The sequence below is a fragment of the Scomber japonicus genome, chromosome 19, assembly GCF_027409825.1.
Source record: "Scomber japonicus isolate fScoJap1 chromosome 19, fScoJap1.pri, whole genome shotgun sequence".
NCBI classification, from domain to species: Eukaryota; Metazoa; Chordata; class Actinopteri; order Scombriformes; family Scombridae; genus Scomber; species Scomber japonicus.
Genome location: NC_070596.1, coordinates 29,609,254 through 29,625,996, shown reverse-complemented (window position 1 = coordinate 29,625,996; position 16,743 = coordinate 29,609,254). Strand labels below are relative to the sequence as shown.

Below are 16,743 nucleotides of genomic sequence, written 5' to 3'. Positions count from 1 at the left end.
CTCGGTCGGCCAGCTGCTGCTTTATAGCAGAGACTTCTGAGACCAGCTTCTTGTTTTCTGCTATCGAGTCCAGCAGCGCTTGACGCAGGGACTCCACGATATTACTATTATCGCGCTGCATTTGGCTAAATGCCTGAAAAACAGAAATGTAAATGCAGATAAAAATACTGTCCCATTCTCACTGTAGATACTACTTCATCTTTACACTTATTTATACAGCTGAATGATCTGCTGCCATTAAAACTAATTGTTTCATTCTCCTGAGAAAATATTTAAATAAAAATACATCTGAAATATCTAACAGGATGTGAGATACTTTTTTAATCATCATTAATCATAATAATTATTCTCAAACAGTAACATTATGTACATGCACTTACGGAAGCGCTGAGCTGCCAAGCCCAATATATATTTGGCTCAGTATCATGTTATTACGTGAAAAGTTTCATGTTATAACGTGATATTTATCATGTTATAACGTGATATTTATCATGTTATAACGTGATAATTATCACGTTATTTCATGATGTGAAATTATCATGTTATTTCATGATGCAGTATTTTCATGTTATAACAAGAAATTATCATGTTATAACATGAAAATATCACGTTATTTCGTGATATGCAATTATCACGTTATTCTGAGATAATACATTATCACGTTATTCTGAGATATGCAACTATCACGTTATTCTGAGATAATACATTATCACGTTATTCTGAGATAACACATTAACACGTTATTCTGAGATATGCAACTATCACGTTATTTCATGTTAAGCATTCATCATGTTATTTCATGATATTAGGCCATTCAGCACTCCAACACTTCACAGGTTCAGTCAAGGACCATGGCTCGTCTACATGACTTGATTCAGTTCTATTTCAAGCTTGGTTTAAGACATGGTGACATTCTACAGTTGTTGAACACTGTAGATGGTATTGTTGTCAGTATGCGCACTCTCCGAAGGATTTTGAAAAGCATGGGGTTGTACCGAAGAAAGAATGAATCCGACCCGCTTGACGTTGCATCATTTCTCATTAAGAAATAACATGATAATTTCACGTTATAACGTGAAAATACCATATCATGTAATAACATGATGGTTTCCTATCATGAAATAACGTGATATATATCACGTTATGACGTAATAAATATCACGTTATAACGTGAAACCTTTCACGTTATAACATGTTACTGAGTCAAACTATATTTACATGGTTGGCAGCTCTACGTCGCCGTATGCACTGTCTTAAAGTCCATGTTTTATTTTAAGCCTTAACAACTACAAGTAAATCATTTGCATGCAACAAGATACGATTGTTTCAGTCTGTCAAATATAGTTTCTGTAATTTCAACACCCAACTGCAACATATCAAACTAACAATTTAAAATCTTTCACTTTTACACAATGATTTTTTGGTTGAATCAAATAAGTAGATAAAAAAAAATTTGCCCAAAGAATTTCTGGTTAAAAAAAAATTCTTACTTGATGTCTTGAGATATTTCTTCTCGCCATTTTCGGTTCAACACAGATTCTATCAGATCTATAGAGAGTTTGTGTGAAGTGGGTGAAAAACTTTTTCTTAGTGGACGCTCTGGTTTCACTGAGAAAATGATTCCTGCCTCGATGGTCTCTGACTTCAGAGTTTCTGAGTTAATGTGGCCCTATGAAGTCATCGAGCTGTATGACATCATCGTGGTTCCAGAGCCATAAGAGAATGTGATGTCATAGTTTGGTTCCTCAGCTGGTTGATGTTTTTTTTTTAAATGCAAAAAAACAACAACAAGAAAACAAAAAAAAACAACTGCAGACAACACTAACAGCCCATCATAGTATTCTGTATTATAATATAGAGTATTAATGCCACAATCTGTGGAAAACATCTTCATATGATGAGATTCAGTCTGATTTCTACAAGAAAAACTCATAATATTAGATACAAGATTAGATTATACAACATCGTTTGAAAGAAAACAGAAAAAAAAGTATTTTCAGTATGAGAATAAAGTCCTTAAAGTTTTTACAGTTGGTCACTTATCTTCTTAATTCTTCAGTTTTTTTCCCTCAAAATATTACAACTTATTCCTGTTAGATTGTGACTTTGCTCATTAAAGTAGAACTCCACTGCTGGTTGACTTGGCCAAATGCCTGCTGACTGTTTTATTTATTTTTATAATTTATTTTATAGTTTTATTTATTTTTGGATAGGGACAGTGCATATTAATGAACATAAATGTTAGACATCTTTGTAAATATACCGAATTATAGCAAGTTGCTAATTTGCATCCGTAGTCACTATTCAATGATAGTTTCATACTAAGTTGTGCTTTTGTTAAAACTAAGTGGCATAAAAATGATGTTTATGACTGAGAACAAGTCAAAGTGAAGCAGAATGAAGTAGAAGGTCCAGAAAACCCAAAATGTCCCCATATGAGGACTAGGGATGTCACGATTACCCGTTTTCACGATTAACTGCGGTATTAAACTTTACGATTAGTTAATCGTAACGTGTCCTAAATACCGTCAATTTCCAGAAACTCGACAGCGGGAGTGAACGAGGGGGAAGGTGTTGGGTCTGTTTATATAGGAGCCGGAAGGGGTGTAATTGGTGTGTGTTCCCGCTCCTGAAACTGCGCTTAAGGGCTTTAAAAGAGCTCAATCATAAGCACAGGAGAAGAAAAGTGTTTTTAACCTGGATTTAAAAATGTTAGTTGGGGCTGATTTCAGTTCTGCTGGTAGTGTGTTCCAGTTGTTGATGAATAATAATACATTCATTTCAGCATTAGAATAATTAGACTAATATGTATTTTGGACTACGCTGTTGTTGCTTATCATGCTTTTTGTTTGTAAGTCTGACTTTGGGTGCTTAGCTAGTGTTTACCACTGGTCTGTTGGTTAATGAATGAGACCAAAGGGATGATGCTGGGTCTCACCAGATGCCCACATGTTTCAAGTCTCTAACAAATGGCGCTTTTCCACTACACAGTTCCAGCACGACTCAACTCGCCTCGACTCGTTTTTTTGTGTTTCCACTAGGGATAGTAGCTGGTACCTGCTACTTTTTTAGTATCTGCTCTGCTGAGGGTCCAAGCGAGCCGAGCCGATACTAAATGTGACGTCATCAGACTGCCGGCCTCTGACTGGTCAGAAGAGTTGTCGCTGGAAGAGTCATGAGCCGTCCCACACAAGAATCAAACCCGGCATTTTTTCAATGTTGCTTTGTGTGTGACAGAAAGCCACATACAGCAGCAAGTACACCATCGCCTCCATGTCCTCCATTGTTTATGTGTTTGTGTCGCCTATAAAACGAAGTCACGGCAGTTTCGTGGAGCCGTTGCTATGACGACCCCGCCCACGTTGAGTAGGTACCTTTTGTAATGGAAAAGGTCATTCCTGGAACCGCGCCGAGTTGAGCTGGAACTGTGTTTTGGAAAAGCGCCAAAAGGAAGTCCTCCAGAAACTCAACTTCCGCAAGTCCTTTGTTCTTCACATTGCATCACTTCCCTGTGTCACAATTATCAGAGCTGCTAAATGGCGTCTGCCAGTCGACTGTAACTATAGCTTATTTTTTAGCAAATCAATTTATGACTAAGTGTCCTTTGTCTTGAGATGACAGGCCTGCAGCCTCGTGTAAGCTTCAAATCAACTTTGACCCAGGCACATTTGAAGGGGATCTTTTAATAGCCAGTATGAGCAGGGGGAATGATTACAGCACTTTCATATAAACACCTGAATGACACTTGACAAGTTGTGGTGCCTTCCTTTTAAAATGGACATGTAAGAAGAGCAGGCTACATTATAGATGTAGTTAAGGCTCCATCGGGCTGAGTCCCTTCACGACAAGACACAGAAGCTGCAGCAGCATCTCTGATGGTAACTCTGGTCTGTCCCACTGAACTTTCATCTCTTTCAGCTTCTGATCGGTCAAACAGAGAAGCTCGGCCAACCAGCGAAGCTCTCCTCCCTCCTGCAGGGAGACGGGCAAAGACTCTGGGAGTCTGGCCTGACCGTCCTCCATTAGACAACTCACCTGGACAACAGACACAGACAGACAGAGTCAGTCCTTCCAGGAAATTATGAGTTTACAATCGCAATAATTAACACAAATTCAAAAAATCTCAGCATTATTTGCAAGAATTTGGACCCAATTATCACATTTGTTGTTATGGTAACTGAAGTTGCTTTGAGAACAGTCGTTGCAAAATCAAATGTTTTTGCCTCCAATAATCACAAAAACACCCTGTGATATTCTGCAGGGATTGGCATGTAAATGTTGGTGAAGGAAACAAACCAGTTGCTGGAGAACTGTCAGTGTTTCAGGACTGCAGGCAGTCAGAAGAGCAGCAGCACCGTCTGGTAGACCTGAGGAGAATAAATAAACAGAGAAACATCTTTATTTCATTCATCATGTGCTGTAGATTCTGTCAAATCAGTTTGAGTCTGTCCTTACTGTCCAAGGCTGTGACCAGCAGATTAACAGCATCTCTCTGTCTGGAAGAGGCTTCACGAAGAAGAGCCATGAATGAAGAGACACTCTGAGACTGTGGACACTCAGTCATTTCTTTATCCAACTGAAGAGAGGAAACAGAGGAGGAGGTGTGTCAGCTGACAGGCTGCTGCTTTCTCCCTGAACTACAACTTTGCGTCTTCAGTTAGTGATAAAGTCAGAACTTAAACGACAGGTTCAGGTTGTTTCAAGTCTTCATACAGTACTTATGTGTATATGTGCTATTTATTCATTTTCAGATTACAAACATACATCATATGTCCAGTAAGTGGTAAAAGTGAAGACTTTAAATGTTCCCATCAGACACCTCTGGATGACCACACAGAGCTTCACACAGGTTTTCACCCTGACTATGGTTGTGTGGTTGTGGACATGAGTCTTACTGTTTCCTCCAGCAGCGTGAGAGCATCTCTGTCATGCACGATCTCACGGAGCGCTTTCAGCAGATTACGACGGCTTGACTCAGGAAGTGTTTCCAGCGGCTGCAGAAGAAATGCCTTTTCTGATATTTCTGCAAGAAACACACCAGCACCTTCCATTTTAATCCACTGAGTAAAGTAGTGAAGAATTAAACACAACATAAAAAAGTTCAGTATAATGATGCTAAATGTGCATCTGATTTCACTGCCTGTCAAGAAAAATAAGCCTTCCTCTGCCCTGCCTGTATACTTCCAGACTACTTTTGATATTTATTTGTACAGTTTCTGCTTAGTGACACTGCTCATAAATTGTGGTCACTCACAACATCACAGTCCAGTTCTTCTCTTGGTGACATGCGCGTTCCTGCTGCTATACGTCACATCCATCAGCATATATCAACTTCAGAACGTCTGATTTAATTAATAATAATACAATCCTCAATATTCATTGTCATTAATATCTCCCAGTGTCTAAAATCAAGGAGGAAATAAAGCACATTAACTTTAATGCAAAGAGAGCACATTAAATAATCACAAATACTATCACAATTTTTGTGAGCCACTGCAAAATTAAGCAGTTTTGGAAGCAATAATCTAAAAAAACTAAACAAAGAATGCAGAGAACTTTTGGAAGGACTGATCCACTAGAGAACAGCTTTTATGAGGCAGACCATGAACAACAGGTTTTTCAGACTATGTTCTTTATCTCATGCCCCTGGCACAGCGGCAGGCATGTTATTTTCCAGTTCAGCGCCCACATTGTTTAAATAGAAAATGCATTTGCACTCATCTGTACACAAACCTCAAAATGAGGTGTGGCCAGGTGCATTGTTGGCACATTGCTACTTTTAGGCAGAGAAAAAGTGATTGTGCTACTGATCAACAAAAACAGGTCTGAAGTCAACAGCGTGTATCTCACTGTTATTTTAAGGGCACATTATCAAGATTTTAATAAGTGGGTGAACAATGCGTGCACACTCGGCTTGTTACTCACACAGGGACAGACAGCCAGACACAAATGTGCAAAAAAAAAAAAGGATTACATCAACATATTTTTAAAAACATAAAGGTTAGTTTTAATATTTATCAGAATTAATTAATTGCAAAAATAAAGGATTAAATTAGATTGAGCCTTCCGCTAGTGTGTATGTTTGTGTTGGACTAAGCACCTTGGAGAATGACGCTGCAGACAGGCCAGCAACTGTTTAAAGGGTTAATGTGATTAAAATCGTTTTTGAACAATATTTAACGCATATTCTTGAGATGACATTGATTAGGTTTCCATACTTTCAGCAGTTAAGACCCTGCTGAGTTTACCTGTTGCTCCACGACTGAACAAAACCATTTTAACGAGAACTAAATGTATACGCAGCACAAAGTGAGTTGTTGGTGTTTTTGTGGAAAATGACTCTCAAGAGGAAAATGAATGTGGGCAATTCTTACAGTATCTGCTATCCACAGCTGTTTATACTGAAGTTTCTCCTTGTGTTCATTAAATTAGTGTAGCATCTGACAGCAGCAGGACTGATGTGTTGATAAGTCTGCAGCCTCTGATACCCCTTTCAAACCAAAGCAGTTCCAGTGCTGGTTCGGGGCCAGTGCTTAATTTGAATTTGATTTCCTGTTCACACAGACAAAGAGCTGGCTCCAGGCCAGAAAAACTGGTTCCAGAGTGGCACAAGTTCTTTGCTGTACTAGAACAAAGAACCGCTTACATTAGGGGGGAGGAGGCGGGGTTATTGAGACCAACCACAACAAACAAGACCGCATAGTGGTGAATAGATAAGGAGTGAATTATCCCTTGATTGATGGTGAAATTCAAGCGTTGTGGGTTAGCTGTGCTCTGCCAAAATTAAATTTATTTATGAGTCAAATAATGCAGGATTCACTTCCATAGCTTGACAGGCTTCTGATACTAGTGCTTGATTTGGAACCGGTTTTCCTGTTTCGACAGACAAAGAACCGTCTCTCGGCCAGAAAAACCATATCAAGTCTTTGCTGGACTAGAAGAACCACAACAAACAAGACCGCATAGTGGAGAATAGATAAGGAGTGAATTATCCCGTGAACATTTGACTGATGGTGAAAATCATACACATTTGGGTTGTGGGTTAGCTGTGCTCTACCGACTAACGTTAGCTTACAACAAAAGCTAACGTAACCATCTCAATCCTGTCAAGCAGCACAAACACGTTGTATCTGCCGCGTTTGGATGCGAGCCAGGAGAAACAAACGCTAGTCTGCCATTGTTGTTGTTGTTGTTGTGGTTGCTTCGGAGTTGGCGCGAGTCTTTACGGGAAAGCAGCGACGTAACTGACGTATACGGTGACGTAATGACGTGGCTCCCTAACCATAGAGCTGTGGAAAAGCTAATTGGTTCATTGGTAAATGAGGTTACAGAGTAAGACTCAAACTGACCTTCCTTCAGTTTTTCCAGCGTCTTACAGGAGTCGTCTCCATCACCATCGAAGCTGATGTTGCATGCCCATCCTGCCGAGGTTTCCATGGTGTCAGTTTATAGTTATTGGAAAATAAGAACAACAACAGCATCAGTGTAACATTGAAGACAGAGATGAGTAGTCAACAACAGAACTGAGCTTCTGATTTCTCAGTAAAAATCAGTTTAAAAGTTGAAATAAGAACAAGAAACAAACCTTTCCCAAAACGTATCTCTTTCGTGATTCGTGGTTTAATTCCTGAACAAAGGTGAAATAGAAGTTATTGAATTATTGATCCATCCCTGCCAGCTGTTATATTAACTTGTCTTTAGGTTGGGGTAAACAGGAAGAGATAGCTTCAGTCTTTAAAAGAACGTGTCCAAACTCTACAGATGTGATTTACAGAAGCACTGACATGATTTATGCAGAGTAGAGACACATTTACATAAACAGAGTGATGTCTTACCCAGAGTCCCGCCCTTAGTGTTGATCTCTATCAGGCCGTAAGCAAAGGTGGTGTCTTCGGGGACAGTATAGCTCGTCTCCTCCTTTTTGTTGCCCTGATGGAACAAACACAGGATTTGCTGGGGCGTATTTTGAAACTTAAATCTCAAATGTCTTTTTCTTTTTCATTTTAATGAAGTGAAAGAATGAGCAGTCTTGAAGAAGAAAATTAAAATGCAAATAGGATGATTGATCATTCATTTTATTTATGAGTCAAATAATGCAGGATTCGCTTCCATAGCTTGACAGGCTTCTGATGCTCCTTTTCCACCAAAGCAGTTCCAGTGCTGGTTCTGGGCCAGTGCTTGATTTGGAACCAGTTTTCCTGTTTTGACAGACAAAGAACCGTCTCTTGGCCAGAAAAACCGTATCAAGTCTTTGCTGGACTAGAAGAACCACAATAAACAAGACCGCATAGTGGTGAATAGATAAGGAGTGAATTATCCCTTTAACATTTGACTGATGGTGAAAATCATACACATTCGGGTTGTGGGTTAGCTGTGCTCTACCGACTAACGTTAGCTTACAACAAAGGCTAACGTAACTATCTCAATCCTGTTGAGCAGCACAAACACTTTGTATCTGCCGTGTTCGGATGCAAGCCAGGAGCAACAGCTGTACAAACGCCTAGTCTGCTATCATTGTTGTTGCTTCGAAGTTGGTGCGAGTCTTTATGGGAAAGCAAAATTGGTTCTCAGCTGGTTCGCTGTTGAACCGACTGTGAACCGACTGTGAACCGGCATCAGCACTGGAACTGCTTTGGTGAAAAAGGGGTATGAGTGTGAACATACTCTTATCAGTTTATTGTTTTTACATGAAACTGACTGTGACCCTGAATCTGCTGGTTAGAGGTATAGACTGTACAAAAGAAATGGACGTAACATCCGTGACGTCACCCATTGGTTTGTGGACTGCTGCTCGGAAGCCAATAGTTTCGAATCTAGGCAGCGCCATCTTGAAAATTTCAGGTGCATGCTGGGAAAAATAAAAACACGGATTCTACTTATATGGGCATGAGGCGGGGCCATGGGCAGAGTCATGAGCAGAGTGGGGAGGTTGCTATGGTTACGAGGGCTGGATCTCGAGGACATTGGGCAATCAACCTGTCAATCAGGACGTAGCCACGCCCTAATGCATACCCTGCTTTATCATCAAATATAAAATCAGGGAGGCCAAAATGTCCCAAATGAACATCATACTGCATTGAAGAAGGCTTTAAACTAGCGATTGAGACCATAAACACATTTTGAAAACGTTTACTGAGGTTAGAAATCAAGTGAGAAGTTGGTGAATTCTCCATTGACTTGTATAGAGACAGTCGCCCCCTGGTGGCCTTTTGATATAATGCAGCTCTAAGTTACTTCTGCGTTGGCTTCATTTCAGAGGACCAGAACTCCCCGCCTGATTTGAGGTAAGGGGAAGGAAAAGACACAAATACTCACCAACAGCGACAAATGGAGTATTTTATTGAACATTCCCGACACTAAACCGCCCGACCCAGCTATGCAAGACAATATGACAGGAGTGGTGTTGTAGACCATCTGGTAAACACAAGTCAGCTTCTCTCCCGGCTTTAGTTTAAGCATTTCCACCATCTTTATCTTTAGCTTCCTGTAAAGACAGTCAGAGAACACAGATGAGAGGATGAGGATGGGATAAGGGAGCAGGAGGAGGAGGAGGAGGCTGGGGGGTTACATATTAATGAAACCACTGTAAGACTGTAAACTAGTGATGCTAATGTGCTCTTCAGGTGCTTTACTTACACTGCTTGAGTCTATATGTTAACTTGCTGTATGTTGGCTGTTTTTGTGAGAAGGTGACATTCAATTTCCTCTCTAACGGATTAATAAAGTACTTATCTTATATTAGCTCACAGGTAACAGGTAGCTGCAGTGTAGTCAGTGGACATTTACAACATTTACTCTCCAGTATTATTTTACAACAGAAAATACATAGTTATTATTTTATCATCACAACAGGAAAAATGTGTCATTAAAGTATGTAGATACAGAATGTTTCTTAAAATAAATATGTTTGTGTTAACATGTAATGATATTATTAATAACTGTAAATAAAAAGTGCCGATTAGAGCCAGACTGATGTATAGTAATAGATTATTATTATTATTATTAACATGTACTGTCCAGGTCGAGTTCTCCTTGATTATTATTCCAAATAATTTAGGCTCATTTCAAACATTTTGTTATCCTCATGATAATTGACTGAAAGCTTTTTACATGTGCAGAGAAACTGGAGTCAGAGACACTCAAAGACAAACAGGAACCAGGAACATACTTGTCATTCGTTCTGCCTCCCAGTTTTTTGATGTCCACTGTCTTTTTCTTCAGAGTGAAGGAAGACACTCCGTCCACAGTGTCCATCGATGCAGCCACTTGCAGTTTAATTTGAGGTGCATCAACTCCTGCCGATGCAGAGCCGTGACAGTATCTGCCTCTCAGGTTCTCAAAATCCACCACCAGATCTTCCTCTGTGACATCTGCAGGGACATTTAACTCAGTATTTCTATTGCATCATTTTCATTAAAAATCTCACAATTTTTACTTAATATCTTTTAATTTCAATAAAGTATCTCATAATAGATAATAAACAATTTTATACTGTGTGTTTTTGGTATTATACCTGGGGTAAAGTCCGGTTCCTCCAGCAGGTCAAGCAGTGTTACAGTCTCAAAGATCCCGTACCTGGTGATGCCGAAGAAGTTCCTTCTGACTTTGACCAGCGTCAGCATCTCAATCCTATTGTTGACATTTCCATTGTAGATGAGATCCTTCTCAGCACCCAGATGCTTCACAACTGTTTTGGATATATCTCCAAACATCTTTGTGGACACAAAAGCACAACAAGTCCCTGTTACTACTTGTCAAACAGAAACTGGCAAGTATGAAACTGTTTAAAAAGTTTCAGATTTTAACAACTAAATCTACAAAAATCCAGCAAGCAAAGCAGACAGATCACTGCATGAAGAGGAGAAAATCTACACCGAGCGTCTTTACTGTGTTTCCTGTTAAAGTCGAGCTGCTCACACACACACACACACACACACACACACACACACACACACACACACACACACACACAGGTACGTTCTGAGTTGGAGTTGAATGAGGGCGGGGCTCAGACACACACACACACACAGTCTTAGTTGCAGAAACATAGTCATACTAGGAAATGAATGAAGTTGCACAATTAGAAAAGTCAAACTGAAAATAGAGAAGAACCCCCCCCCCCCCTCCCCCCCTCCCAAACATGGAGCTGGAGCAGCAACTAAATTAACCAGTTAGAGCCAAGTTATGACATTTTCTTTGTATGCTTACTGTTCTGTCTTTGTCTTTTACTTCTTTCTCCTTTCTTCCAAATTGAAGTTTGGATGTTTGCTTATTACTTCTTGGATTTTCCCTTTCTCTCCCTTTCCTTCCCAACTCAGGTCGCACTCACCTCATTTACTGACTCATCCTAAACAGACTCCAGAAGCAGTTATCATAGCAGCACAATATCAAGATCAATAGAGGCGGGGGTCTACCACAGCAGACAGGACTCCAGGTGCAGGATGTGCAAAGATGCTCCTGAGACAGTTCAGCACATACAGTAGTAATGGGGTGTACAGTAAGATGCAGGCAGGAACACCTCAGTCTGAGAGCTTGTAAAGTTCTCCGACTTAGTCTTTAGTGTAATTTTCATTAATGGATCTTCTACAACCTGCCAGACGTCTGACCTTATATGGTGTTTTGGGGGCGTTCATTTAGGACAGGTGGGATTCATCATGTTTACGAATGTCATTTACGACTGTTTCCTGGTGATACGAGTGTTTGATGAATCACTCGTAAATTCCACCTCACGAAAAAAATACGACAGATTGAAGAAGAGAAATATGAACATATTCTTGCATCTGGCCCATTGAGACCTTAATGTCATTTTTCAGTCTTTTTATTTTACTGGGACACACAGAACTTTAAAATGAATGAATGTATGAATGTTTATGTATACTTTTAATTAGAATAGTTCACAAGCATTGGTTACAAAATGTATTTTAAAGAATGAAAAGTGAAAGTATTCATTATGCAAATTGGCTTTCTAGTATTGATTATATATAATTGGAATATTAGTACTGATTCATTGCAGCAATTAATTTACTTGAGTAATAAATAAAAACAGTTTGAAAGGAAAGTGATCTTGTAAAAAGCTCCTCAGTATCAGAGTTTAACGAGTGCAGCTCTGATTTATTGTGACTCCCAGTGAAGATTTTGCTTCATTCAGACGTGTCAAAACCAGTTTGTGGAGCAGATAAAAACCAGATGGGCCACATTCCTCAGCACCAGGAAAGTAAAGTGAAAGAGAGTGTACAGATTATTAATTTTATCTCAAGGTGTGCTCTACTGAGACACTGACTGGTCTGCAGTTTTATTTCCTTTGTAGCTTTTGTAGTACAGCTGTATTTCTAACCTCTTACTTCTCCTGGATTTATGTCTCTGTTTGAACTTTAAAAATTAGTCCAATCATTTAATAAGCATTTTGTGTTGTAATGTTGTTTTAATGAATCATGTAAAGCATGTTGACTTGACCTCACTGGTGTGAGTGTGAGTGTGTGAGTGAAAGAGAGAAAGAGAGGAAGAGGTGAGAAAATGGAGAATCCACCCACAATGTCTAATCTACGTGGACTTTTTTATAAATTGTATTTTTAAGGAAGTTTTTAACAATACAAAGTAAAATGCAAGGCTATGTATAAATATATTTTTGATATAGCTAAAGTACTAGATAATTGTTTTATTTAATCCAAATTTAGAAGAGAGAGAGAATTTTAGTTTCACATTTTTCTTCAGGAGCTTTGAATGAGATCCTGAGATGACAGGAAAAAAAATCATCTTTATTGATTATATGTTAAGCTACAGATTGTCCACACATCCAATCAGTTAAATCTGATCAATGACTCTTGTTCAATGATTTCATGAACAGATTGACTTCATCCAAACATTCAGTTAGTTTAACCCAGAGTGTCAGCTATGTACAAGAACATCATTAATTATCTCCTGGTTGATTATTATCATGATAATTATTATTGTACAGTTTGATTGAACATTCACAAGTGGTGAAAACAATATATCTGTGATGAAGGAAGTTCTGCTGTTTTCTCTGACACAAATACATCAATACAAACATGAAACTAACATTTAGAACAAAGAGAAGTTCACATTTTCATCTGAAGGAATGTCAGTGAAGATTAAACACATGGTGATGAGCAGTGAGAGCCTCCATGGATAAAAACACACAGGAAAGAGTCACATTTAAAGAAAAACTGATAATATCAATAACACATATATAAAGTACAAAAAGTGTTGACAATCCCTATTAGCATGACAGATGATCTCTGTGCAGTCCAGAAACATGGAGACAAAAATCAAGAATCTGACACATGAAGTCTGAAATGACTTCTGTCTATTTGAGTTTACACAACTCAGTTGTGGCTCCAGCATTGTAAAGATAAACTCCAGCATAGAGAGGCTGAGTGAATGTGGTCTGGACTCTGTGGAGGAGAGTCATGTTTTCAGAGACGCTGTAGAAGGACAGAATACCTGCTCTGTGATCCAGGTACACTCCGACTCTGGAGGACTGAGGACCTGAGACGGGAGTTTTAATGTTGTTGACGAAAAAAATATAACTGTTAGTGTCACATTTTAAAGCCCAAGATTTGTCATTATTTCCAAAAACACATTCATATGATGATCCTGCTCTGCTGATGTTCTTGTATGCGACTGCTATACGAACTCCTCCTCCTCTCCGCTCCACCTCCCAGTAACAACGTCCAGTCAGACTCTCTCTACTCAGGACCTGAGGCCATTCAGTGAATCTGTCTGGGTGACTAGAATAAGACTGTTTTTGGCTCATTCGTTCTACTTTTCTGTTCCCTTCAGATAAAAACAGTTCTGTGTTTGCTGTGTTTGGATCCAGAGTGATTTCACATGAATATTTTAAGAAGTCAGCTCTGGTCTTGGGCTCTGGTTCTGGTTCTGGTTCTGACAGTAAAACGTCCACTTCATTCCTGGTCAGTGAGATGTTTGTCCATTTGTCCCTCAGGATGTTCTGTAGTTTATCTCTGAGCTCTGACACAGCTGCTGTCACATCCTCAAAGTATCTGAGAGGACGGATATTGATGCTGGATGAGTCTGTAGGTTCACTGAGTTGTGACACTGAGGGGTAGTTGTGTAGAAACTGGTTGTGATCCTCTGTGTGTGAGAGCTTCTTCAGTTCAGCGTCTTTCCTCTTCAGCTCAGTGATCTCCTGCTGCAGCTTCTCCTGAAGCTCTTTGACTCCACTCACTTCAGTTTCCTGCTGGGATCTGATCTGCTGCTTCACATCAGAGCTTCTTTTCTGGAGGAGACGGATCAGCTGAGTGAAGATCTTCTCACTGTCCTCCACTGCTTTATCAGCAGAGCGACTGACGGTCTCAACCTCCTGTTGAAGCTCCTTAACATATTTCTCTCTGTCCTGGATTCTCTGCTGGATGTTTAGTCGACTCACCTCGAGCTCTCTCTGTCTCTCAGTCCTTTCTGCTGCAGCTGAGACTGTGTCGTGGCCTTTATGATCCTCCACAGAGCAGAGATAACAGATACTCTGCTGATCAGTACGACAGAACATCTTCATCACCTCATCATGACGAGAGCAGATGTTCTCCTGGAGCTTCTTTGAAGGCTCGACCAGTTTGTGTTTTTTAAATGCAGATTCATAATGAGTCTGGAGGTGATTCTCACAGTAAGAGATCAGACACTGCAGACAGGATTTGAAGGCTTTCAGCTTTCTCCCAGTGCAGACATCACAGGCCACATCTTCAGGTCCAGCATAGCAGTGATCAGCAGGAGCAGCTTGGAGTCCAGTCTTCTTCAGCTGCTCCACTAAATCTGCCAACATGGTGCTTTTCATCAGGACAGGCCTCGGTGCAAAGACCTTTCTGCACTGAGGACAGCTGTAGATCTTCCTCTGATCCTCTCCATCCCAGAATCCTTTAATACAGCTCATACAGTAGCTGTGTCCACAGGGAATAGTCACCGGATCCTTCAGTAGATCCAGACAGATCGAACAAGAGAAGGATTCTCGGTCCAGCTGATCTCCTTTCTGTGCCATTTCAGCTCTCTGTGGCAATGACTGTTTGAGTTTCACTTACTGAGAAGTCAAACAAGTTTGAGATCTGATCTGAACAACATGTGATTCAGTCATGAATGCAGGCTGACAGCTCTTGTACTGCATCACATGTTTGTTACACCCATCTTCAAACTGTAGATCTAATGGGGAGGGAACAAGGAAATAGAGTCTGAGCACAGAGTGGAGCTTGTTGTGTTTGAGAGCAGGAAGAAGAGGGAGGGGTTATCAATGATTCACTACAGGAGCAGGAGCACTTTAAATCGGGACTGTGTGTTTCACCTTTTAGATGGATGAATGGATGGATGGATAGATACATGGATAGATGGATGGATGGATGGATGGATAGATAGATAGATAGATAGATAGATAGATAGATAGATAGACTTTATTGATCCCCTAGGAGAAATTCTTGTCAACAATGGATCTCATTTCTAATTTGAATACACTGCTCACCTCTGCTTTCTGGTGCCAAAGTGTGTTTGGGATCTGAGATGACTCCCAAGTGCTCAGACTGGAGAGCTTGATGTGTTTGAAAGAACAGGAAGGGATCATCAGGGCGAGGAGTACCACAGTCAATTAAAACTGTGTTTCCTCATTTACAGTGAAATCTCTCCATATTATAACAGCTTTTAATGTAGATCTACAACACTGTTATGTCAGGGTTTGGTGATGGCTCCGTATTTCTCTAACTTTTCCCTAAAATCAGATCAATTTATATTTATTGCTTTAGAAAAAAACACCTGACTGACAACAGGGAGTTATTATACTGAAGTATTATCACATTATTTAATGGTTTAATAATCATTTTCTCACAATAAACTTGTATGAAAGATTTTTGATAAAACAGGTCAAATTCAGAATATCACATATCAAACATTAACATCATCCCAAAAGACATGAATGAACCAGATCAGCTGATGGACCTTAGTTTTTGATCAGTATAAATCAATGAATCTGAAAAGTGATTTTTTTCTACTAGTACTAATACTACTAGTTTACAGTTGTTGCAAAGATCCGAGGCACTCACTTAACCCTCCTGTTGTCCTTGAGTCAAGGAAGGAAGGGAGGGACGAAGAAGGAAGGAAAGAAAGGAGGGAGGAAGGAGGGAAGGAAGACGGAAGAAGGAAGGAAAGGAGAGACGGAAGAAGGAAGGAAAGGAGGGAAGGAAGGAAGAAGGAGGGAAGGAAAGAGAGAAGGAAGAAGGAAGGAAAAGAGGGAAGGAAAGAAAGAGAGAAGGAGGGAAGGAAGGAAGGAAGGAGGGAGGAAGGAAATGAGGGAAAGAAAGAGAGAAGGAGGGAAGGAAGGAAAGGAGGGACGAAAGAAGGAAGGAAAGGAGGGAGGAAGGAAGGAAAGAGAGAAGGAAGGGAGGGAGGAAAGAAGGAACAGCCAAAACAGACAGCGTCAATTAGACCAGGGAGGACGACACGAGGGTTAATGTGTTTCATGCAGCTGTAATGTCAGGATTCGGCCACTTGGGGGCAGTGTTGGCTCATATCGATCTGAAGCTGCTGCAGGAGTAATGCATGTTTTCTGGCTTTTACAGAGGAGGACTGTGGTGTAGTGAAGGTCAGGAGAGGGAAATGCTTTAACCCTCCTATTGTCATCGAGTCAAGGAAGGAAGGAAGGAAGGAAGAAGGAATGAAAGGAGGGAGGAAGGAAGGGAGGAAAGGAAATGAAAGAAGGAAGGAAGGAAGGGAGGGAGAAAGGGAGGAAGGAAG

At 40.1% G+C, this 16,743-nt stretch overlaps 2 protein-coding genes across 3 annotated transcripts; both read right to left on the bottom strand.

The window, feature by feature from the left end:
• Window positions 1-3,813: 3,813 nt before the first annotated feature.
• Window positions 3,814-10,254, bottom strand: LOC128379917 (uncharacterized). The gene is made up of 9 exons (XM_053339555.1): window positions 10,169-10,254; window positions 9,316-9,484; window positions 7,836-7,929; window positions 7,586-7,627; window positions 7,350-7,421; window positions 4,896-5,023; window positions 4,456-4,576; window positions 4,297-4,367; window positions 3,814-4,035 (listed from the first exon to the last, which is right to left on the bottom strand). The coding sequence occupies exons 1-9, from the start codon at window positions 10,252-10,254 to the stop codon at window positions 3,814-3,816; spliced, it is 1,005 nt and encodes a 334-aa protein (XP_053195530.1).
• Window positions 10,255-10,464: 210 nt separating this feature from the next.
• LOC128380126 (tripartite motif-containing protein 16-like) lies at window positions 10,465-15,007 on the bottom strand. 2 transcript variants are annotated; one of them, XM_053339826.1, is made up of 2 exons: window positions 13,376-15,007; window positions 10,465-10,491 (listed from the first exon to the last, which is right to left on the bottom strand). In XM_053339826.1, exons 1-2 carry the CDS (start codon window positions 15,005-15,007, stop codon window positions 10,465-10,467), a joined length of 1,659 nt encoding a protein of 552 aa, XP_053195801.1. The 2 variants fall into 2 exon arrangements, with proteins under 2 accessions (XP_053195801.1, XP_053195800.1); XM_053339825.1 differs by lacking the exon at window positions 10,465-10,491 and having other exon boundaries at window positions 13,325-15,007.
• Between the last annotated feature and the right edge of the window lie 1,736 nt (window positions 15,008-16,743).